This window comes from Moschus berezovskii, chromosome 1 (assembly GCF_049115385.1).
Source record: "Moschus berezovskii isolate FMDL1 chromosome 1, NW_MosBer_1.0, whole genome shotgun sequence".
Classification (NCBI taxonomy): domain Eukaryota; kingdom Metazoa; phylum Chordata; class Mammalia; order Artiodactyla; family Moschidae; genus Moschus; species Moschus berezovskii.
In genome coordinates, this window is record NC_142460.1 from 156158068 (window position 1) to 156184683 (window position 26616).

Sequence of the window (26616 nt, forward strand, 5' to 3'; positions counted from 1 at the left end):
GGGCACAATAAAGGACAGAAATAGTATGGACCTGATAGAAGCAGAATATACTAAGAATTGGTGACAAGAATACACAGAAGAACTATACAAAAAGATCTTAATGACCCAGATAACCACAGTGATGTGATCACTCACCTCAAGCCAGACATTCTGGAATGTGAAGCCATGTGGGCCTTAGGAAGCATCACTAGGAGCAATGTTAGTGGAGATGATGGAATTGCAGCTGAGTTATTTCAAATCCTAAAAGATGATGGTGTTAAAGTGCTGCACTCAATATGCCAGCAAATTTGGAAAACTCAGAATGGCCACAGGAATGGAAAATGTCAGTTTTCATCCCAATCCCAGAGAAAAGTAATGCTAAAAAAGTTCAGACTACCACACAGTTGCACTCATCTCACACTCTAGCAAAGTAATCCCCAAATTCTCTAGGCTAGGGTTCAACAATAAATGAACAGTACAGATGTTCAAGCTGGATTAAGAAAAGGCAGAGGAACCAGAGATCAGATTGCCAACATACATTGGATCATTGAAAAAGCAAGAGAATTCCAGAAAAACTTCTGCTTTATTGACTATTCCAAAAGCTGTGACTGTGTGCATCACAGCACACTGTGGAAAATTCTTAAAGAGATGGGAATACCAGACCACCTTACCTGCCTCCTGAGAAATCCGTATGCAGGTCAAGAAGCAACAGTTAGAACCATACATGAAATCACGGACTGGTTCTAAATTGGGAAAAGAGTAGGTCAGGGCTGTCTTTTGTCACCCTGCTTAATTAACTTCTGTGCAGAGTGCATCATGTGAAATACTGGGCTGGATGAAGCACAAGCTGGAATCAAGTTTCTTGAGAGAAATATTAGTAATCTCAGATATGCAACTGATACCACTCTTGTGGCAGAAAGCGAAGAGGAACTAAGCCTTCTGATTAAAGTGAAAGAGGAGAGTGAAAAAGCTGGCTTAAAACTCAACATTCAGTAAACTAAGATCATGGCATCTGGTTCCATCACTTCATGGCAAATACATGGGGAAACAATGGAAACACAGGCTTCATTTTTTGGGCTCCAAAATCACTGCAAATGGTGACTGCACTATGAAATTAAAAGATGCTAGCTCCTTTGAATGAAAGCTCTGACAAACCTAGACAACATATTAAAAACAGAGACATTATTTTTCCAACAAAGGTCCATCTAGTCAAAGCTGTGGATTTTCCAGCAGTCATGTATGGATGTGCGAGTTGGACCATAAAGAAAGCTGAGTGCCAAAGAACTGATGCTTTTGAACTGTGGAGTTGGAGAGGACTCTTGAGAGTCCATTGGACAGCAGGGATATCAAACCAGTCAATCTTAAAGGAAATCAGTGCTAAATATTCATTGGCAGGATTGATGTTGAAGCTGAAACTCCAATACTTTGGCCATCTGATGCAAAGAAATGACTCACTGGAAAAGACCCTGATGCTGGCAAAGATTAAAGCAGGGAGAAGAAGGTGACAACAGAGGATGAGATGGTTGTATGGCATCACTGACTCAATGGACGTGTTTGAGCAAGCTCCGGGAGTTGGTGATCGACAGGGAAGCCTGTCGTGCTGCAGTCCATGGGGTGGCAAAGAGTCGGACACGACAGAGCAATTGAACTGAGCTGACTGAAAAACAACTTCAAGGCCAGAATATCTGCCATATTTTTAGTACTTGGGATGGTTCCCAAAATTGTCAATATATGTTTGTTGCATGGCTGAATAAGAAATATTTTAGTACTTAAGTTGAAGGAGAAGTTGAACATGCTGTTTGTTCAAGTAGCATTTTGTTGAACATAATTTCTGAGGAAGTCTAGTCTTGAGGTTGGTAATAAGAAAATATCAAGACGGGGTCGTATTTGAGGACAGGGTTACAGTATTGTCATTATTGTACAAAATAGTAAATCTTTTTCTTTTCATACCTTGTATAAATTAACTTGTACTTTGCTGTTTGCACTTTTTTTAAAATCAATACAAACATTGTAAAACTTCTTTTGAAATTATCTCTTACCTATAGCAGTGCTAACTTCCCTTTCACAGGCTCAAACATAATTTGAGATCACTCTCCATAAGGCAAATATACCTGCATTTAATTTTGCTTTTCCTCTTTTTTTATTCAGTCTACAAATAAGAAACCTCGAAAATCACCAGGAGAGAAGAGTAGAATTGAAGCTGGAGTTAGAGGAACAGGCCGTGGACGAGCTAATGGGCACCCTCAACAGAATGGTGAAGGGGAACCTGTCACGTTATTTGAAGTGGTGAAACTGGGGAAAAGTGCAATGCAGGTAAATTTTAAGTGTTTCTATCTTACTAATAAAGCAATATAGGGTCAATAACATGTAAAACCTGTTAGTGTGTATTTTGACATTTTTATGCAATTGTTGATTGTGTAGTCAAATTTATTAAGGGTTTTTCTTTGCTTTTGTAAAAGTGTCAGGAAAAGCATATTGTTTAATAGTAAGTTAACATTACAAATTTTAAATTACATTATGTTGAATAAAATAATTTGCATATAGTAGGAACTGCCTGAGAATTTGTATTGCCTCAATTGTGTGTATTTTTAGAATTTGACTTAATGTAAGTAACATATGTGTATTGAAGAATATTTGAAAGAAGAAAGGGTGTAGAAAAATGCTTAAGTAATGAATTAGAAATAACCACAGTTAACATTTTATGGTTATTTGTGTTTGTGTGATCTTTTATAACTTCTTACATTGTTTTTTCTACCCTCATTCACTCAGCAAGTGTCATTAAATAGTCTTGAAGAGCACATCTTTATTGGCTTCTGACTAATTCATTTTAAGGATAAACTATAAGTATTATGATTCCTTTAGTGTGTGTTTACATTTTTAGAATATTTTAAAACTTATTAATCATTTGTATTTAGTTCCTTACATCTTTTCATTTTAAAGGACTGGAGGTAAAATTATTTTAAGAGTATTTCTTAACTATGTAGTAATAAATACCATTTTATTCTCCAGAATTTGTACTAGTTTATCTTTCACCAGAATTGTTGCTGCTGCTGCTGCTGCTAAGTCGCTTCAGTCGTGTCCGACTCTGTGCAGCCCCATAGACGGCAGCCCACCAGGCTCTGCCGTCCCTGGGATTCTCCAAGCAAGAACACGGGAGTGGGTTGCCATTTCCTTCCCCAGAAGTGTTGCTAGAAATTGGATATTTTATATTTAAGAATTATTTGGCAATATAGATAAAACTAATTCATTATTTTAATTTCCATTTTTTAATTACTAATGATTGTATGTTGAATGTTTCTATTTTGTATTTGCTCATTTTTGATACTTCATTTTCAATTTAAGTGTGAAAGTTGGGTAATTCATGAAACAGATATAGAACCAAAGCAGGCAACTTTTCATTAGTATACCTTTTATTTTTTACATGTATTTCTTTTTTAATTCCTTAATGGGGTTTAGTTTATGTTACCGGATTGATTTGTTCAGGAATTTTGGAATTTGTATGCGAAGGGGAGGGTGTTGGAGTGGTGGGATGATGCTAAATGGTGAAAGAAATACTGAATTCCCAGTTATCCAAAGCAGTGGGCAACATTAAAGTATAAAATTTTGAAATATATTAAGTGATTTTTAGCCATTAAGCTTGATAGTTTCTATTACAGATACAAACTGCAATAGAAAAATTGTTAACAGGCTATAGAAATTCTAATCAAAATCTATTTATTGCCTCCCATCTGTAGGTAGAGACACAAGCAGAAAATCAAGGAAATTAAATTTAAAAATTGCATTTCATTATTTTGCTTTCTTTTTTTATGCAAAAGTTTATTTTTCCAGCTTTCATTTAATATAAATAAAATCTTCAGTATTTATTGTGAACAAAATCTAGTCATTTGATTTTGATATACACAGGGTTTCCCTGGTGGCTTAGAGGTTAAAGCGTCTTCCTGCAATGCAGGAGACCTGGGTTCGATCCCTGGGTCGGGAAGATCCCCTGGAGAAGGAAATGGCAACCTACTTCAGTGTTCTTGCCTGGAGAATCCCATGGACGATGGAGCCTGGTGGGCTGCAGTCCACGGGGTCGCAGAGAGTCGGACACGACTGAGCGACTTCACTCACTCACTCGGCACTCACTCACTCGGTGATGAGTATAAGATTTTTTTCTTTTTCACCCACTGTGTGATGTATTCTTCATCTACATTACTCTTCCCTATTGCTGTTTTCAGACTTTATTCTCTTTTTAAATTATTTTGGATTCGTATTTTATAAAGGGTAAAGATTAGTCACAACCTTGGTCCCTTCCAGAATTTGGTTTTAACTCATTTTTTCAACTTTTTCTCACTATTCTTCTATTGAAAGTGACCCTATCCATATTCTACTTTGCTGTAATTTTTTATTATTCTTTTATGTTTTTGTTTCCTAGCTGTATTCATATTAATCTACGAACTGCTGTAATTTTTTTCCATTTTATTCAGCATTCTGTTGTGGGTGTTTTTTTCCAGTGGATTAACCTTACAGTTTTTAACGTTTATATACTATAACATGGCTGAGGCATGATTTATCTTATTAGTTTTCTGTTGGACTGCTTTATTAAGAAGAATAAGTATATTTAAGATAACTATTTAAGAGTAGTTTTATTGTGTTAAAAATAGTACTTCTTTGAAGCTCTTTATATATCCCTAATAAATATTGCCTGTAGGAATCCTTTGCAATGTAAATTCCTGAAAGTGGTCACTGAGCGAAAGGAATGCTTAAAAATTCATGTTTAAAAAATTAATGCAGGTCTTTTAATGAAGCTGGCACACTAATTTCAGTGTTTATTATCCCTTCATTTCAAATATAAAGTAATGAAAGACAAAGTAAATAGAGGGTAGACATTAATGGGTTTGGAAACTAAATGTTTTTGTAGTTTATATAGAGAAAAAAACTGCCTAGTGGTCAGCATTAGGTTTAAGGCAGCAGAAGTAGATACTTGTAGCCAAGAGTTTGGATCTCGTATGTTAAAAGGATGTAAGGTGCTTCATGAAGCATGTATGAATAAAATTAGGCTTAAAATACATGAAGCCAGGGCCTAATATGAGACCCCATACCTGGAAAGGAGATGGAAGAAAGCCACTGATAACTGCTGCATAGGCTAAGGCTTGTGTTTAAGGGGATCTTTTAATAAATATCTTAGGTTATCTTTGAGACTGTGCTTTGTGCTTATACATGTAGTTAACTAATAGAGATGTCTTTACTACTCAGGATGGCCCTAGTTTGGATACTGGCTTATGCTAAAACCCTACTTTTTGGAAATTGTGAGATGAAGGAAAGGAGAGGACAGACATAGTCCTTATAATCAGGACCTGAATTAAAATGACTACTTTCTTGGTTGGTGAGGGGGTTTTTAAAAATCTCCTGTATCATCTTAGAGCAGGAAGTTCTTTTTAAGCCCAGTGTATGATCTAGTTCTCCATGAAGTGAGTAGATGGAGCAGAGATAACCTCAAAAACATAGGAAGGGGTAAAAAATAAAAGAAACAAGTATGTTTAAGTTTCCATAGAGATGAAAGAAATTCTGCCTAATACTAAAAAGGAAATAAACTTAGTAAATAGGTTTTTCTGAGGTTAAAAAGCCGCATTAGATGCCATCAAAGGAAGAATTCAAGAATTGGCATTCATTACGCAGTCATTCAGAATGTAGTCCAGAAATAAAAAAGTAAATATGAAAGAGCAGTTGAGTGACTTTGATGTGGATTGAAAGGGTTCCAAAATATGCAGGGGAAGAATTCCAAGGGAATAGAAGAGACATAGGTTTTGAAGAGGTAGTCTTGTAGAAATTTTCAGTCACATTTCCTCGGATCTAGAGTTTGTTGTCAGGAGTAAGTAAAATAAGTGAAAATCATTACACAGGCATTCCTTCTGTTTGTTTTTTTTTTTTTTTCTTCTGCGCTTCGCAGATACTGCATTTTTCACAAATTGAAGGCTTATGGCAACCCTTCATCAAAGAAGTCTATAAGCACCATTTTTCCAACAGCATTATCTTTTAATTAAGGTATGTACAATGATTGTTTAGACATAAATGTTTCTGCACACTTAATATAATATGGTGTGAACATAACTTTTATATAAACTAAGAAACCAAAAATTCATGTGACTCACCGTGTTGTAATATTTGCTATCATGCAGTGGTCTGAAACCAAATCCTTAATAGGTCTAAGGTGTGCCTGCACAGTGTAACTAGAATATTGAGGCTTGAAAGAAAGTCTTGAAATATTTCATTGAGGATTGCCTGAACCTTTTCACTGACTACAATGCAAGTAAGATTGAAATATACAAAATAAATTCCCTTTCTACATTACCTCATGGTCACAAATCTGGAAAGGCACTTTAAATTATTTCATGTAGTAAAGAGTTAAATAATCAGTTGAAATGTGAATGTTAATAAAAGTAATATCAGCAGAAGCACTAATTAGCAAAAATAGTATCAATTTAGAGAAAGAAAAATAGCAAATCTAAAGTAATTAGGAAGAAAGGAATAAAAAAAGTAGAAATGGAAATTAAGTAGAAAAAGAAATCATAGAAAGGTCTACTGATTCAAAATATTGGCAATTTGAGTTCAATACACTTAAAACAGATTTTATCTTAGGAATGCAAGGGTGGCTTAATGTTAGAAAGTCTTCTACTATTATATAGCAGATATCATATCAAGGGGAAAATTGATGTAGAATGTTTATAAATATCATTTGATAAAATAATAGCTGATACTCACAGAGAACAATAACTCTTTGTGAGTGAACCATCAAGAGGGAAGTTCCATAGCTTGGTAAAGGTTATTACACAAAAACCTTGTAGCTCACGTCACACCATTTTTAATAGGGAAATGTAAAGGTATTCCCAGGAATAAGCACTAGAGTATAATAGTTGAAAATATAAAATTATCCGTATTTGCAGAATATACAATTGTCTATGTAGGAATTTCAACATGACCTAGACTATTAGACTAATGAGTATTCAATAAAACTCCTAGAGAGAAAATTAACACTATAAAAAAAATCAGCATTCTGTAAAGTAGTAATAAACAAAACACGTTAGAGGAAACAGTAGGCCATTTAAGAAAATAGTAAGGAAGGATGAATAAAATTTGGTGTGAAATAGAATAAAATTCTGTTTCATACTCTTCATTTGAGTAACATAAAAATATCTGGAAAGTACTAAAAGTCAGTAAGGATGTAGAGTACCAGCTAGTGAGAATACAAATCTGTATAACCCCTTTAGAGAAAAATTTGACAGTATTAAGAAAAGTTAAATGATCTGTTCATTTTTCCTTCATTTAGCAACTGTTTAATGAGTTCCTACACTGTGGGCTTCCCCGGTGGCTCAGAGGTTAAAGCGTCGGCCTCCAATGCGGGAGACCCGGGTTTGATCCCTGGGTCGGGAAGATCCCCTGGAGAAGGAAATGGTAACCCACTCCAGTATTCTTGCCTGGAGAATCCCATGGACGGAGAAGCCTGGTAGGCTACAGTCTACGGGGTCGCAAAGCGTCAGACTCAACTGAGCGACTTCACCTTCACCTTCTACACTGTGGGAAACACCTTTCTTATGTCTTTCTCTTTTTAACTGGGATACTTTGAAGAAAGGGAATTTAATTCCTAGGTATACCTTCTAGAGAGATTTTTGTGTAGTTTTACAGATGAGGCTCATACAGTAATTTTTATTGTTAGTTTGTAATGGTGAAATGGAGAAGGAAATGGCAACCCACTCCAGTGTTCTTGCCTGGAGAATCCCAGGGACGGGGGAGCCTGGTGGGCTTCCGTCTATGGGGTCACACAGAGTCGGACACGACTGAAATGACTTAGCAGCAGCAGCAGCAATGGTGAAAAGAAAGACCAAGTAAAAGTCTGTGAACAGAACAACTGATAAATATTAATGTGGTATATTCAGACAGTTAAATTTTCTATAGCAGTTAAAACTAGTGTGAACTAGAGCTTTAGGTAATTATGGACAGATTTTAGAAGTGCATTTTAAGGGACAAAGCAAGCTGCAAAATGATATATAATATATAATACTACTTATATAAACACATACCTAAAGGGATCAGACAAGTGTATTTGGACTACTATAGCAATAACTGAAAAAAGAAGCAGAAAGAAACAAATATGGATGTAAAATATTAACTGTTGTTGAAACTGGATGGTCTAGACCTTCTTATCTATCTTATTATTTGAAATAAAAGTGATAGTATTTCTGAAATGTTTCCCAAAAGAAGCACTTATATTGCCAGTATATTTGAAAAATGATTGTATCCCTTCCCTTTTGGAGAAGTGACATGTGAAGGCTTTGGTAAGATTCGTTTTAAAGACCCTAGTTTCTTTTATTTATCTGGCATTCCACAAACCTTTGATTCCTACAACTATTTATGACCATTTTGTATTTTAGTCTTTTCTACTGACTGGAATTGTGAAAAATCAACTTTCCTGGCTTAATGCTTGTTACATACCTCCTGTAATTGGATGTTGTGCTAGATAGTTCCTGAATGTATAGAAATAAAACCACAGTTTTTTTCTCATGGGAAACAGGTATCACAGAATAATAAAACAGATATATAGAATAGGTTGAAAACACTGAAAATTCAATTGGGGTCCTTCTAGTCAAGGCTATGGTTTTTCCTGTGGTCATGTATGGATGTGAGAGTTGGACTGTGAAGAAAGCTGAGCGCCAAAGAATTGATGCTTTTGAACTGTGGTGCTGGAGAAGACTCTTGAGAGTCCCTTGGACTGCAAGGAGATCCAACCAGTCCATTCTAGAGGAGATCAATCCTGGGTGTTCTTTGGAAGGACTGATGCTGAAGCTGAAACTCCAATACTTTGGCCACCTCATGTGACGAGTTGACTCACTGGAAAAGACTCTGATGCTGGGAGGGATTGGGGGTAGGAGGAGACGGGGACGACAGAGAATGAGGTGGCTGGATCGCATCACCGACTCTGTGGACATGAGTTTGAGTGAACTCCGGGAGTTGGTGATGGACAGGGAGGCCTGGCGTGCTGTGATTCATGGGGTCGCTAAGAGTCGGACACGACTGAGCGACTGAACTGAACTGAACTGAGAGGACAGGGTTATTATGGAAGTCTTGCCTGTATAACTGAAATTTGACCTGAGACTTGAAGGATGAAAAGGAGTTAGTTAGGCAGTAGCAGAGGGAGCTTCTTAATAGCAGAAATGTGACACACAAAGAGAAAATCTCTACCCCTACAATGGAAGCCATAAGACGTCCAGTAAAAATAGAGCTAAAAGAGGCTAGAGTCTAAACAGTGAGTTTTTTGTGAAATTGATGGCATTTTAGTAAGAAAATGACATGATCATATTAACATTTTTAGAAGTACTTTTCTGGAAACAGTTTAGGTGATGATTTGGGATGTGTGAGGCTGGAAGCAGAGAGACTAGTTAGGAGGCTTTTTTTTTAAATCCAATTTGTAAGTAATGAAAGTTTGAATTTATAGTGTCAGTAAAGGGGAAGAGGAAGAGAAAGGGACTGATTCTATAAAGATTAAGGCTGCAAGATGCTTCTGAAAGATGAGAAAGAGGACAGAATCTCAAGTAATTCCTGTTTGTTTGACTTGGGGATATTCACTGAAAGGAAATTTGTAAGAATATAGGTGTTAGTGATGGGTGTGGGAATAGTTTGGTTTGGACATTTTGCCATTTAGGTGCGTGACATTGACTACATACTGAATTTTGGAACATTCAAGCTATTATTCTGTTATTTGTTGCTTTAGTAGTTATGAAGTAGTATTTTAATGAATTTCTATAATCCATTGGCATTTGCATTTTGTACTCCAGACTTCATCTTAAAAAGTTGGGCTGCAGTTGATTCATTCAATGGAAATTCATTGAGAGCTCTTGTTTAAGGCATTGGATTAGATACAAGAGATACAGTATGAACTAAGCTTGTCTGACCCTTCCCTTCGTAGACTTACTAACCATAGATGGGAGAGGAAATTCTGCATAAAAGTCAAATGGTCTGTTAATATACCATTACAAACTGTTGATTAATGCTAGGAGCACTCCATTTGGTCTTAATGTATAGATATCATAAATTTTGTGAATAAGGCAGTGGATTAAGCCTATAAATGGCGAATCGATGCTTTTGAACTGTGGTGTTGGAGAAGACTCTTGAGAGTCCCTTATACTGCAAGGAGATCCAACCAGTCCATTCTAAAGGAGATCAATCCTGGATGTTCATTGGAGGGACTGATGCTAAAGCTGAAACTGCAATACTTTGGCCACCTCATGCGACGAGTTGACTCGCTGGAAAAGACTCTGATGCTGGGAAAGGTTGGGGGCGGGAGGAGAAGGGGACGACGGAGAATGAGATGGCTGGATGGCATCACCGACTCTGTGGACATGAGTTTGAGTGTACTCCGGGAGTTGGTGATGGACAGGGAGGCCTGGCGTGCTGTGATTCATGGGGTCGCGGAGAGTCGGACACGACTGAGCGACTGAACTGAACTGAACTGAACTCAGTGGAACAGGTTGGTTTCCTGTTTGCTTTAGACAGATGACTATGAAGATAAAACTGATTTTGTCTGCTGAAGTTGTGATTGGGAAAGACACAGGTATCTTAGGGTGTTAGTCTGTGATTAGTCATTCTCTTTCTTTTAGGGAGGAAACTTTGTTCTGAAAAAAAAAAAAAGTATAAACTTTTACAGGACATTCGTTTCTTCTAGTACCCAACTTACAAATGGGTTAGATGCCAGATCTCAAGGTATCAAATGCAGGGGAGTTCTCCCCCAAGATTTGTGTAGGTGAGTTTTACTTACTTTATGACGACACCAAGGAAAGTAAAACGGCACTTATGAGTTTATTAAAATCACACCTGTTAACTTGTGTTTGAACTGACTGTTAGGTAGTGACTGTATGAGAATTGAATACTTTCCTGAGCTGTTAATTGAATGGATAAATATGTCCATAATAGTTTTTAAATTTCTGAATGTTCATTAAAAGCTTAAAAGTTTTAAGAAGTATTAAAATAGCTGACTCTTGAGAGTCCCTTGGACTGCAAGGAGATTCAACCAGTCAGTCCATCATTCATCCTAAAGATCAGTCCTGGGTGTTCATTGGAGGGACTGTTTTTGAAGTTGAAACTCCAATACTTTGGCCACTTGATGTGAAGAGCTGACTCATTTGAAAAGACCCTGATGCTGGGAAAGATTGAGGGCAGGAGGAGAAGGGGACAACAGAGGATGAGATGGGTGGATGGCATCACCAACTCGATGGACATGGGTTTGGGTGGACTCCAGAAGTTGGTGATGGACAGGGAGGCCTGGCGTGCTGCGGTTCATGGGGTCGCAAAGAGTCGGACACAACTGAGCGACTGAACTGAAAAAAGAAAAAAAAACTGAAGAATGTCGTAAGAAGTGTAATTATAGAAGAATTGGTAATGAAACAAACCTTAGGAGACAATCACTATTAGGAGAATTAGAACTATTGCGTGAAATGAAACTTTATAACAAAGATGGTCAGGAAATAGAGAAGGAAATACTACAATGGTGATGAGGAGTGAAACCTTATAAAATTAAGCAAATACATACATAAGTACTTGAATAGGATCAATATTTGAGTGTAATATAAGAAATACCTGCTTATCAGTACAAACACTACAGTGACAGGATATTGGGGTATAGGACTTAAAAATCATGAAAAAAAAAAGATTTATTCTGATTTTTAACAGTATCATAATAAAACATCTAAACATAAAACATTTAGATTAAGTTTGCTGCTACTGCTGCTAAGTTGCTTCAGTTGTGTCCGACTCTTTGTGACCCCATGGACTGCAGCCTACCAGGCTCCTCTGCCCATGGGATTTTCCAGGCAAGAACACTGGAGTGGGTTGCCATCGCAAAGAGTCAGACACGACTGAGATTAAGTTTCAGTTCAGTTCAGTTCAGAGATTAAGTTTAGGTGATGGTAAATGTAGAAAACTGAAAATAGCCATTGTTTAAATAATAGTTTATTTCTATTTCTCTTACATGTAATGTATATAGGTGATCTTTGCAATGGCAGTAGGTAGACTGACAGAGCATCAAAATTGTTGGTATATTTTAATACTTTAATAATCATTAAGGAATATGTAATCATAACTATAACAGCTATACATTTTTATATTTATAAAAAATGAATATTACATAATAGAAAGTTGTCACAGCAGCACAATTGTAGTCTCTACCCAAGATAGCAGATATTGGGTCCTATTTTAAATCTGGTGATTATCTTTTCAATCCTATTTCTCATTCCTCTGTCTTGACCCTTGTGGACCTAATATTTCTACTAATGATGACAGCTAGCCACATTACACGTTACATTTTCCATGAATAAGTTGATATTTTAGGAATGGGGTGAGGGAGGAAGTCCTCCTGGTGCCAGGCACTGGGCTCTTGAGATGAACTGCTTCATTTTAAACCTCTTAGCTCCTGTAGATAAACCATGTATGAATTGCCACAAGAATGGTCAAAGCCTGGTAAGTAAGGCCTAGCAAGCATACCTTTGTGGACACTGATTGCCTGCAGAGCTGCAAATGAGACGGAAATGTTGTTTGAAGGCCTACCAGTGCAACTAGATGTAATCATGTTGGTGAACCTGAGTGGCATCGGTGAGTTGGAAAAAGAAGATCTGAGTCTTCAACAAAACACCCTATTGCAAAAACATCACTGTAAGGATGTCTGTGGCTTTTAAACTCAGACTGGGAAGTTGAGCTGCAGTGATTCTTTTGTGACTGCTGCTGGCTAAATTCCAGCTACATGCTGGCACTACAGGCATTCCGCCATCTATATTAAGCAGCAACAGAGCACTTTTTAGAAGCTCCTAGATGAGATGGACATTCTTCGCTCTGCCTATTTTGAGACAAGGGTAGGGTTGAATTACTCTTCTGGGTCTAGAAATCTCACTGTGCAGTTACGTGGAAGTCCCCTGCTGGTAATCTCTACATGGATAAGAAATCCAACCCAACCCCCATGAAACTTTGACAGCTAGTTCCAGTCACTGTGATGGTCCTGCTGGCCATGGTTGTTAGCATTGCAGTCCTGCTGATCAACATCAGGAGGGAGTTGGGAAGTACAAGAAGGCAGGAGTCCAGGACTGGGAAACTGAATGTACACCCCAGCATATGTTTATAGTGGAGACAGTCAGAGAACAGTGCTCAGACCACTTCGGGGTGGAATTTGATTCTTGACTCAAGGCAAATATTGTACTTTCTTCACCACCATCCCGTTCTTCTCACCTACTTGTCTCCATCCTAACAGTTCTTTTCCTAGGACTGTCTTTCTTTCTGGCTTTGTGTCCCAACCTCTTTTGAAGACCCATTTCTAATATGCCTTCTTATTCTTAGTCCTTGAATAAGAAATCTGATTCTGTAAAAGCAGACACAATAATGTCATCTTTGATTGTGCTTAAAATAAAAGGTTAAGATTAATTAAGAAGAAACGCATAAAGGCAAAATGGTTGCCTGAGGAGGCCTTACAGATAGCTGAGAAAAGAAGAGAAACAAAAGACAAAGGAGAAAAAGAAAGATATATATGAATGCAGAGTTCCAAAGAATAGCAAGGAGAAATAAGAAAGCCTTCATAAGTAAATCAGTGCAAAGAAATAGAGGAAAACAATAGAATGGGAAAGACTAGAGATGTCTTTAAGAAAATTAGAGAAACCAAGGGAACATTTCACGCAAAGATAGTCACAATAAAAGAGAGAAATGGTATGTACCTAACAGAAGCAGAATATACTAAGAAAAGGTGGCAAGAATACACAGAAGAACTATACAAAAAGACCTTAATGACCCAGATAGCCATGATGATGTAATCACTCACCTTGAGCCAGATATCCTGGAGTGTGAAGCCAAGTGGACCTTAGGAAGCACCATCACTAGGAACAAAGCTTGTGGAGGTGATGGAATTCTAGCTGATTTATTTCAAATCCTATAAGATGACTTGGTGAAAGTGCTGCACTCAATATGCCAGCAAGTTTGGAATACCCAGCATGGCCACAGGAATAGAAAATGTCAGTTTTCATTCCAATCCCAAAGAAAGGCAATTCCAAAGAATGTTCAAGCTACTGCACGATGTACTTATCTCACATACTAGGAAAGTAATGCTCAGAATTCTCCCAAGCTAGGCTTCAACAGTATGTGAACCGTGAAATTCCAGATGTTCAAGCTGGATTCAGAAAAGGCAGAGGAACCAGAGATCAAATTGCCAACATCCGTTGGATCATAGAAAATGCAAGAGAATTCCAGAAAAAAACATCTACTTCTGCATCATTGACTATGCCAAAGCCTTTGACTGTGTGGATAGCAACAAAACTGTGGAAAATTCTTAGATGGGAACACCAGACCACCTGACCTTCCTCTTGAGAAATCTGTATGCAGGTCAAGAAGCAACAGAACTGTACATGAAACAATGGACTGGTTCCAAATTGGGAAAGGAGTAAGTCAAGACCGTATATTGGCACCTTGCTTATTTAACTTATATACAGAGTGTACATTACGTGAAATACTGAGCTGGATGAAGCACAAGCTGAAATCAAGATAGCAGGGGAAAATATCAGTAATCACAGATATGCAGATGAAACCACCTTTATGGCATAAAGCGAAAAGGAACTAAAGAGCCTCTTGGTGAAAGTGAAACAGGAGAATGAAAATGCTGGCTTAAAACTTAACTCTGAGAAAATGAAGATCATGGCATCTGGTCCCATCACTTCTTGGCATATAGACGGGATAAGAATGGAAACAATGACAGACTCTTTTTCTGGGCTCCAAAATCACTGCAGTTGGTGACTGTAGCCATTAAATTAGATGCTTGCTCCTTGGAAGAAAAGCTATGACAAACCTAGACAGCATGGTAAAAAGCAGAGATACTACTTTGCCAACAGAGGTCTATCTAGTCATAGCTATGATTTTTCTAGTAGTCATGTATGGATGTGAGAGTTGGACCTTGAAGAAAGCTTTGAACTGTGGTATTGGAGAAGGCTGTTGAGAGTCCCTTGGACACCAAGCAGATCAAAGCAGTCAATCCTAAAGGAAATCAGTCCTGAATATTCAGTGAAAGGACTGATGCTGACGCTTCAATACCATGGCAACCTGATTGATGTGAAATACTGACTCTATGAAAAGACCCTTATTCTGGGAAAAATTGAGGGGAGGAGGCGAAGGGGTCGACAGAGGATGAGATGGTTGGATGGCACCACCAACTTGAGGGACATGAGTTTGAGCAAGCTCCAGGAGTTGGTAATGGGCAGGGAAGCCTTGTCTGCTACATCTCATGGGTTTGCAAAGAGTCTTAACATGACTGAGCGACTGAACTGAACTCAGTCCAAGGATAAGAAATCTGATTCTCTAAAGGCAGACAAATTAATGTCATCTTTGATTATGTCTGAAATAAAAGGTTAGGATTACATTCTAGAATCATTTAAGTGATGGAATACTTTTTGAAGGCTTGGGTGAATTTAGTTGACAAACAGCTGTTTCTCATTGCATTACAAAGAGAGAAGTATCATCCTCATCCTGAATTTGCTGCTGCTGCTGCTGCTAAGTCACTTCAGTCGTGTCCGACTGGGTAGCCTATCCCTTCTCCAGCGGATTTTCCTGATTCAGGAATCGAACCAGGGTCTCCTGCATTGCAGGTGGATTCTTTACCATCTGCACTATCAGGGAAGCCCTAAAAGTCAAAGTTAAGCCATGCCAACTCTGTGTGACCCCATGGATTATACAGTCCATGGAATTCTCTAGGCCAGAATACTGGAGTGGGTAGCCTTTCCCTTCTCCAGGGAATCTTTCCAACCCAGGGATCTAACCCAGGTCTCCTGCATTGCAGGCAGATTCTTTATCAGCTGAATATGTCACTGCTAAGTCACTTCAGTCGTGTCCGACTCTGTGCGACCCCATAGATGGAAGCCCACCAGGCTCCCCCGTCCCTGGGATTCTCCAGGCAAGAACACTGGAGGGGGTTGCCATTTCCTTCTCCAATGTGTGAAAGTGAAAAGTGAAAGTGAAGTCGCTCAGTTAGCGACCCCACGGACTGCAGCCTACCAGGCTCCTCCATCCTTGGGATTTTCTAGGCAAGAGTACTAGAGTGGCTTGCCATTGCCTTCTCCGGAATTATCTGATAGTACTGCTTATTGATGAGAGGAAAATTTGGCTTCATTTGGGCTTTCATAATGGCCGTATCACTGTGGCCAGACCACTAACACATATGCTTCTCATTTAAAAGGGAATATTTATTTAGTTGCCTAAAGACATTTTAATTTTTTTGCAAAAGACTGTCCAGAAAATGTCAGGGTTTATTCTTCAGCTTATGTCTATTATAGCTGATATTAGTAATGTTTCATTATATTAAAATATTTGTATATACTTTGTTACTAGTATTTTTTGTGACTTTCTTAATAAGAAGACATATAACGAGAGAGTTTGAACTTGCAGCAGAATTATGCCAATAAAAGAAAATAAACCTATATATATATATTTTTATCCTGTGTTAGGTTTTACATAAGAGGAAGATGTTTTAAATAGAACTCCAAATAGTAATTGGATAAATGAAATAGTTACTTTAGTCATGGTATTAACATACTAGGTACACACCTTAGAATCATAGTAACTTAATTTTAACTTCAGAAATGATCCGATTTTATAACTCAAGGTTTTTCCCATAAATGATTAAATTTTTATGCAGTAATCATTGTCAATCCATTTCAGATATTTGGGTTAGTTTTCAGCTCCTTTATTGTTTACGATTCATGGTCACATATCATTATTCTGTGCCTGTGTTAAACTGATGTTTGGAACTGTTCCAGACTATTTCATAATCAGTTTAGTGCCTTAAGATGCTTAGGTTATTTGACAGCAGTTGTAACAAAGTTCCAGACATAAACTGTATAACTTGCAGTTTTTGTGTTGCATAGATTTTGAAGTATTAGCATTGTTTACTGTTTCTCAAAGATACATTGAGAGTTGGACTGTGAAGAAGGCTGATCGCCGAAGAATTGATGCTTTTGAACTGTGGTGCTGGAGAAGACTCTTGAGAGTCCCTTGGACAGAAAGGAGATCCAACCAGTCCATTCTAAAAGAGATCAATCCTGAGTGTTCATTGGAAGGACTGATGCTAAAGCTGAAATTCCAATACTTTGGCCACCTCATGCGACGAGTTGACTCACTGGAAAAGTCTCTGATGCTGGGAAAGGTTGGGGGCAGGAGGAGAAGGGGATGACAGAGAATGAGATGGCTGGATGGCATCATCAACTCTGTGGACATGAGTTTGAGTGTATTCCGGGAGTTGGTGATGGACAGGGAGGCCTGGCGTGGGGTCACGGAGAGTCGGACACGACTAAGCGACTGAACTGAACTGAACTGTTTACCAACCACAGTGGAAAAATGAGCAAGAGAAGACAATCTTGTTCTGCTATTTGTTGAGCAATGTCAATATTTTCAGGAGGAAAGATACTAACGTTAAGTTTCTTATTCTTCCCTGAGTCTGTCTAATTCTTAGGGCTTCTCTGGTGGCTCAGAAGGTAAAGAATCTGCTTAGAATGAAGGAGATCCAGATTTAATCCCTGGGTCAGGAAGATCCTTTGGAGAATGGAATGTCAATCCACTCCAGTATTCTTGCCTGGAGAATTCCATGGATTCATTACCACCACAAAATTGTAAAGCAGTGGTCCATCAAATAAAAAATAAATTTAAAAACAGAAGAATTCTTGAGTGGGTTGCAATTTCCTTATCCAGGGGATCTTCCCTACCCAGGCATCGAACCGGTATTTCTGCATTGGCAGGCAGATTCTTTGATGCTGTGCCCTTGCTGCTACTGCTGGTAAGTCACTTCAGTCATGTCCGACTCTGTGTGACCCCATAGACGGAAGCCCACCAGGCTCCCCCGTCCCTGGGATTCTCCAGGCAAGAACACTGGAGTGGGTTGCCATTTCCTTCTCCAATGTGTGAAAGTGAAAAGTGAAAGTGAAGTTGCTCAGTCGTGTCCGACCCTTAGCGACCCCACGGACTGCAGCCTACCAGGCTCCTCTGTCCATGGGATTCTCCAGGCGAGAGTACTGGAGTGGCTTGCCATTGCCTTCTCCGGCTGTGCCCTTAGGGAAGCATAAATAAAGATGTATTGAGGTATAAATGAGATTTCTTGGCATTTCTTCTTTTGTCCACCTCAATAAATTTGGATTATATGCTCTTGTAGATTTTTACTGTATATACTAACTAATCATGTATAAAGCAGAACCTTTCAAAAAATATTTCCACGATTTTTTTCTAAACTGTTTAAGAAAATTATATATATGTTGATAATATTCCTGATTATTTTCTGGGCTTTAGTCCTAAACCTTTGAAAAAGTGAAAGTGGAAGTTGCTTAGTCATGTCTGACTCTTTGCGACCCCGTTGCCTATACAGTCTGTGGAATTCTCCAGGCCAGAATACTGGAGTGGGTAGCCTTTCCCTTCTCCAGGGGATCTTCCCAACCCAGGGATTTTGCATGACAAGTGGATTCTTTACTTGCTGAGCCTCATGGGACACCCAAGCCTTTGAAAATGGGAGAGAAAAAGGATTTTCCTCCTGTTGAGGAGTTTTGATCTATTACAGGATTTCTTAACCTGGAGTCAAAACTAGAATTTTTGATAAGCATGAACAGAGATGAAGAGAGTGGTAACATATTTGAAATTGATTTTGAAAAAGTAAGTGCATGGAGAAGAAATAGTGGTGGTCATATCTTTCTATGCTGCTCACAGAAGCTTTGGAACATCAATTTCGTTCCAATGGCTTCTCTTCCAAAAGAATATCAGGGGACATGGGTTTGATCCCTGGTTGGGGAACTAACATCCTGTTACACAGAGTGGCCAAAAAGAGATCAAGCCTTGAGCCTTTTAAGTTGGAGCACTAATTCCAAGACCCTAGACTACCAAAGAACTAACCCTAGGGAATATCAAATAGTGTGAACTGACACAAAGGAAACCACTTGAAGACCCAGCATCACCCAACCACCAGTAGCACCCTGTGCAGGATGTCTCATCTAAACAAGAAACAAAACAAAAATATAAACCCAATCATCAGCAGACAGGATTACCATCTCACTTGCTCATAACTGGACAATGAAACAACAGCAACAAAAATCTCAGCACAAATCTCACCCTATATGAAGCTTACACAAACCACTGGTCCAGCCTTAGGAGGGCAGAAACCAAAAGGAAGAATTAACATTCAAGCCTGGGAAAAGGAGACCTCAAAGACAGTAAGTTAAAAAAATAAGAAGAAGAAAGGCAGAGAAATGCTACACAAATGAAGGAACAAACTAGAAACACAGAAGTCCAAATAAATGAAGAAGAAACAGGCAAATTACCTGAAAAAGAATTCAGAATAATGATAGTAAAGATGATCAAAAACCGTGAAAGAAAAATGAAGAAAATTCAAGAATCAGTTAGCAAAGATCTGGAAGAATTAAAGAATAAACATACAAACAATACAATTACTGAATTAAATACACTCTAGAAGAAATCAGTAGCAGAATATCTAAGGCAGAAGAGAGAATCAGTGATCTGGAAGATAAAATAGTGTAAATAACTTCTGAAGAGCAGAGTAAAGTAAAAGAAAAGAACTGAGGATACTGTCAAGAGTCCTCACGGACAATATCAAACCCACCAACATTCGAATTATAGGGGTCCCAGAAGAATAGAAAACGAAATGTTATGAGAAAAATTTTGAAGAGATTATAGTAAAAAATTTCCCCAACATGGAAAAGGAAATTAGTCAATAAATTTCAAGAGACACAAAGAGTCCCATACAAGATAAAACCTAGGAGAAACACACCAAGACACATACTAATCAAACTAACAAAGATGCTTTTTAACTGTGGTGTTGGAGAAGACTTTTGAGAGTCCCTAGGACTGCAAGGAGATCCAGCCAGTCCATTCTAAAGGAGATCAGTCCTGGGTGTTCATTGGAAGGACTGATGCTGAAGCTGAAACTCCAATACTTTGCCACCTCATTCGACGAGTTGACTCACTGGAAAAGACTCTGATGCTGGGAGGGATTGAGGGCAGGAGGAGAAGGGGACGACAGAGAATGAGATGGCTGGATGGCATCACCGACTCAATGGACATGAGTTTGAGTGAACTCCGGGAATTGGTGATGGACAGGGAGGCCTGGCGTGCTGTGATTCATGGGGTCGCGGAGAGTCGGACATGACTGAGCAACTGAACTGAACAAAGACTAAACGCAAAGAAAGAATATTAAAAGCACAAGGGAAAATCAATGAGTAACATACAAGGGAAACCCCATATGTTTAACAGCTGATCTTTCAGCAGAAACTCTACAGGTCAGAAGGGAATGGCAGAATATATTTAAAATACTGAAAGGGAAAAATGTACAACCAAAATTACTATACCTGGTAAGGATCTCATTCAATATTGACGGTGAAATCAAAAGCTTTTCAAGCAAGCAAAAGTTAAGAAAATTCAGTACCACCAAATCAGCTTTACAGCAAATGTTAAAGGGACTTAAGTAGTCATGAAATACAAGAGAAGAAAAAGATCTACAAAAGCAAACCCCTAACAATTAAGAAAATGGCAGTAGGCACATATATATCAATAATTACTTTAAATGTAAATGGATTAAATGCTCCAACCAAAAGACACAGACTGGCTGAATGGATACACAAAGAAGACCCATATATATGCTGTCTACAAGAAACTCATTTCAGACCTGAAGACTCATATAGACTGAAAGTGAGAAAATGGAAAAATATATTCCATGTGATTTGTGCCAGCGACTCCTTTTCAATAGTTGTAGTTCTTTGAGGGTTCTGATCACTTGAAACAGTGCAAACTAATCTGACATTAACAGTTTTAAAAAGTATGTATATATGCTTTGTTGTTTGCAGCATCTTTGTGCTCAAATATGAATGTTTTCTTACCACAGAAATTCTGTAGTGTATGAATACAGACTTTCAAGAAAGTCACATATTTCATATGCTCTAGGAAAACTCCAACTTTCACTTATCATTCAGAGATGCTTGTCTAGATATATTTCTTGTTAGGTTTTCCTTGTGAACTTTGATGTCTTATGACATTAAACTTGGTTGTGCTTAGGTCTTTTCTTCCTGTCCATTTTAAGTTGGTCTGACAAATATTAATCTGTATTTTTACTAAGATCCTATATTTTAACGGAGAAGAGTGTGATTAACTGGGTTTTTCTAGTAGATATGATAGGAAATCATTTGTGTATAATATCCATAGCATAACTTTGGTTTTGAAGTACCTGTACTTCATAATTTAGTCGTTTTGATTTTAGAAGGTACATTATACACATATATTCAATACTTGGAAAATGTTGTTGCCAACTTTATGACAACATCTCATGCATTAACTGCAAGACAGGTATATTTTCACTACAATCATCAGTTTTAATAATCATGTCATCATATCCACACATATATCTTAGATTTTTCTGCTGTGATATCACTTCCTGGTCATTTATAGCCAGCCATTTCACACTTTTTCTACATACTGATACAATAGTAGGTTATTCTTAAGTGATACTAAGGACTGGCAAGATTTTTTTTAAAGGTGTTATTTAAAAAATCCTTTTAGAACTGTTTGGTTTATGAAATGATATTTACTCATTTAATAAATTGTAGAAGGACTCAATCGATCCCAGAGTAAAATGGAAGAGAAAAAAATAGGGTGACTTTAACTCCACTTTTCTACTAACTTGAACATTTAATTCCAGAATAACCTTGTGTTACTGGTTGAAGCCAGCCTCAGCAGCACAAATTGAGAATCCTGGCCAGAGACTGAAAAGATTTAGGACAGTCTTTTCTGTTGTAATTAATAGCACCCCCTTTCACCCTTTAAGTTTTTCTAGTTTGTATGATAAATTGTAATGGCACTCCAATAATTGGTAAAGAAATTAACTGAAGATAAAGAAGTTACAAGAGTGAAGTTTATTGATGAGGCTCAAAAGGCTCAGTGTGGCTATAAAACGTTGTGTCTGATGAACAGAGATCATGCCAGGTAGTATGGAAATTTAATGATTTCAAAGGGGAAGTAGTTCCTTAATGTCTTAGATGTATTTGGGGGATTTGAATTTAAAATGTTGGTGGTTCTTCAGATGATCAGAAGTAAAAATTATGTATCTTAAGATATTGGATATATCTTTATTAACATTTTAGAATTGACTCGGAATGCTTTAATTGGGGTGGAAGGGAAGACCTTGACCAAGAAACAAAAGTTCAGTTATGTCAGGGAGAGAGAGGGTGGGGGGTGACCCTGGGGGATAATTAGTGTATCATAAAAAGGGTGGGTAGTAGGAAGGTAAGCCATCTGGCAAGGATCTTAAAGGCTGATGAGTTTTGAATGCTGATAGAAATAGGGTGGCTTGGGTATGAAATTCAAGCCAGCTATCATAAAGCACAAAAAAGGAAGTATGTAGTATTCTGAAGCCATTAGGGAGAACAGCCAAGTTTCAGATTGCATCAAGAATATAGAGACATTGAATTTTTTAAATGTGTAGAGGAATTTTACAGTGAACTGCTAGTTCTGGATGTTTTCAGAGAAAATAGTTGGAAGGAAAATCAGTTGGAGAGTGAATTAAGAGAAAGAAACCAAAAACTGTGTAGTATTCTAGAGCAGGATAAAAGTGGGCTAAGTGGTGTTAATGTTTATAAATGATACAGGTTATGTAGTCATTTTAAGAGATTTACCAACTTTAGTATTCAGAATAAACGTGGGTTAAGATGATTTGAAAATTCAGTGCATTCAGTTCTCTAGGTAGTTTTAGCTTTGATTGACCTAAAACTGAGCTTTATTAGACAATAGTGGGGAAAATGCTGCACTACTAGAAGACAAAATTTTCATTATTCAGTTGAGATGGCCTTGAGAGTCACTAAACATCTTTTACCTATAGTTTCCATATCAGTGATTGATATTGTGCACATTAGGCTCTTTGTGAGAATAAATAAGACTAATTTATGGCAGTCTGTTGTGATACAAAATATTTTAGTCATACTTGGTTTATGATAAAATTGAAAGCTCACCTTTCAGTGAGACTTAATGTGGTTTTGATTTTTGGGGGGCTTGTATTTGTAGATATTATAGGGGAATTTTAGAAGGCATCATGCTAAAGTTTTGGTTAAAGCTGGAGAAATTATAAAGAAAAGGATTCTGAGAGGTCAAGTTTTAAGCTAAGGCAGACCTCGCCAAGCATGTGTAATGTCAGTTCCGTTCCATTCCGTTCCGTCGCTCAGTCGTGTCCGACTCTATGCGACCCCGTGGACTGTAGCCTACCAGGCTTCTCCATCCATGGGATTCTCCAGGCAAGAATACTGATTAATCATTTCTTTTGAAATGTGTATAAGATAATGTACTCTAATAAAATGCTACTTAGAATAAAATGCTGAGGTTAATAAAGAAATAACTCATTTGGACGTTTTTAGTTGTTTTGATATCAGTATCTCTTCTAGTAAAGGACTGTTGTGAGTATGCAAAGCAACATAACAGTTCAGAATAGTTCCATTAACTCTTTGAAAGTAATTCATTCAGAAGAGAAAGGCAAGTATCAACGGTCTTTCTCATATTTTGTTGTTCATTATTTTACTGTTGTTGCCACCTCTTTGCTTATCTCTCAGATCATATATAGACTTGCTGGTTCATGAAATAAAAACATCTTGAATCACTAGTTTAACTTAAACTCTGACATTATTGGTAAGCATTGGGTTGGCCAAATAGTTCATTTGGGTTTTTCCATAAGATGGTATAGAAAAACCTGAATGAACTTCTGGCCAACTGAATAGTAGGCTATATTTTCTCTTCCGTTTTCCATTATCAGCTCCTTCTGATGGCTTACTGAAAAACAGGTGGTCACAGTTAACTGCTATTTTAAAAACATCTGTTCAATGTGAGGCAAACTCCCTTAGCTTTCTTTAAAGTGTATACAGCTTCTTCCAGTCAAGTTTAATGCATGAACTTCTCTCATACCAGATACTAGCAACACACTTATGATATGTTTGTGTCCCTCCCTGCCCCCATGCCCCTCCCTCCAAAAACCCTCAAGATTAAGTGTTTTTGAATATCAGCAACTATGACAAGCACTTTTTGTATCTACTATACCACCTTCCACAGTAAAATGCATATATTCAACATTTAGTAAATAGTTGACAGTGACCTCACACCAGTCAGAATGGCTGTCCTCTGAAAGTCTACAAATAGCAAGTGTTGGAGAGGATGTGGAGAAAAGGAAACCCTTACACACCATTGTTGGGAATGTAAATTGGTACAGGCACTGTGAGAAATAGTGTGGAATTTCTTAAAAAGCTAAAAATAGAACTACTATATAATCCCAAGAAATCCAGTCTCCGCAGTATATCTGAAAGAAATGGAAACACGAACTTGAAAAGATACATGCGTCTCATTGTTCTCAGCAGCACTGTTTACAATAGCCAAGATGTGAAAGCAACCCAAATACCCAACTGTTGAATGGATAAAGAAAACGTGGGGGTGTGTGTGGTGTGTGTGTGTGTGTGTGTACACACAATGGAATATTACTCAGCCTCAAAAAGAGTGAAATCTTGCTACTTGGAATAATGTGGATGGTCGTAGAGAATATTATGCTTAGTGCAATAAGTCAAAGAAAGATAATACTGTATGATATCACATGCAGAATATAAAAAATAATACAAATGAAGGTATATTCAAAAATAAGCAGACTCAGATATAGAAAACAAACTAGTACTTATCCTGTGGGGAGGGGAAAAGTTGGGCTATGGCATTCAGTTCAGTTCAATCGCTAAGTCGTGTCCAACTCTTTGCGACCCCATAGACTGCAGCAGCATGCCAGGCCTCCCTGTCCATCACCAACTCCCGGAGTTTACTTGGACTCATATCCATTGAGTCAGTGATGCCATCCAACCATCTCATCCTCTGTCGTCCCCTTCTCTTCCCACCTTCAATCTTTCCCAGCATCGGGGTCTTTTCAAAAGAGTCAGTTCTTCGCATCAGGTAGCCAAAGTATTGGAGTATCAGTTTCAGCATCAGTCATTCCAGTGAACACCCAGGACTGATTTCCTTTAGGATGGACTGGTTGGATCTCCTTGCTGCCCAAGGGACCTTCAAGAGTCTTCTCCAGCATCACAGTTCAAAAGCATCAATTCTTCGGCACTCAACCTTCTTTATAGTCCAATTCTCACATCCACACATGACTACTGGAAAAATCATAGCTTTCTCCAGTACTGAGAGGGGGTGTTTGGAGCTCACCTGGATCTTGAGACTTTGGAAAGCTATCACGACCACATTGGAACTCTTGATCCCTAAGCCAACTTTACATTATTCTCCAGGGTGAACTGTTTCTACATCTCCTTAGGAAAATGGACTCAGAAATCCCAGAAGCCTTCCAGAAGGAGCTCACCCGCCTTGTCTGCCTGAACTTTCTTCTAGCCCCAGTCACCATGGACTGTGGGCAAAGCTTCTGCAGGTCCTGTCTTTGTCTTTTCTCGGAACAAGCCGAAGTCCCTGCCAGTTGTCCGGTGTGCAGACAACAATCAGAACAGACAAACCTCCAAACCAGTTTTCTTCTGAAGAATCTGGTGTCCACTGTCAGAAAAGCCAATCTCAGGCAATTCCTGAAGTGTGAGGAACACCTGTGTGGGACCCACAAGCAGACAAAGAAGATCTTCCGTGAAGCCGACAAGAGCTTGCTCTGTTTGGTCTGCTCTCAAGGTCAGGAGCACAAGACTCACAGACACTGTCCCGCTGAAGAGGCTGCTGAGGAATCCTGGGTGAGTGATGCCTCTGAGAGCACTTAGGAAGCTTGGGGATGGTACACCTAAGAGACTAAAAGGATATTATGATCATGATGATGATCTTCATCATCATGAAGAGATGATGAAGAGATAAACCTTCCCTTTACTGAGTGCCTGTACAAATCTAGTTAGCAGTGATAAAGCTGTGAAGAAAATGCCATAGCACACCAGCCTTTATGGAACTTGTATCCACTGACTTCGTTATGAAGTCAACTTGTTGTAAAGTCATGTCTGACTCTTTGTGACCTCATGGACTGTAGCCACCAGGCTCCTCAGTCCATGGCATTTCCCAAGCAAGAATACTGGAGTGGCTTGCCATTTCCTTCTTCAGGGGATCTTTCTGACCCAGGGGTTGAACCCACATGTCCTGCATTGGCATGTGGATTCTTTACTGCTGAGCCACCAGGAAGCCCCCATGATTATTTGGATGACACGTTATTATGCTCAAGGCTCTGTAAAGCCTTCATTTTGAGAAAAAGTCTTTGACTCCAAAATCTACAAGCATAAAAAGTCTTTTCCGCTGGATCCTGGTTTCCTAACCCTGGACAAAGAAGGAAGATACAGTACACTGGAATTAACAGGGGATAAGCATCACTAGAATCAAACTCTGATACAAGATGCCACAGTATCTGAAAATTAGCTATCTTCAACAAAACCTCATTCCCTTCCCTAAATGGATGATTCCCTGGGTGTGGTTCTGTGGTGCGGAATCTCCTGAAATTGATCATTAGTGAGGAAGAACAGGGAAATGGGGTGACCTGTTATGGCCTTGCTAGTCTTCCTCCAGTTCCTGTACCTGACCTTCCCTAGCACACTCCCTCGCTTGGGGTCTGAAACCTCA

At 38.4% G+C, this 26616-nt stretch overlaps 1 protein-coding gene and 1 pseudogene across 1 annotated transcript in view; both read left to right on the plus strand.

Moving 5' to 3' along the window:
* Positions 1-26616, plus strand: part of STAG1 (STAG1 cohesin complex component) — a 503309-nt gene that overhangs the window by 172028 nt on the left and 304665 nt on the right. The window contains exon 4 of the mRNA XM_055413256.2: positions 2128-2292. Coding sequence (XP_055269231.1) covers positions 2128-2292 — 165 coding nt within the window. The remainder of the gene's footprint in view (positions 1-2127; positions 2293-26616) is intronic.
* Positions 10462-26616, plus strand: part of LOC148778879 (tripartite motif-containing protein 43-like) — a 28391-nt pseudogene continuing 12236 nt past the window's right edge.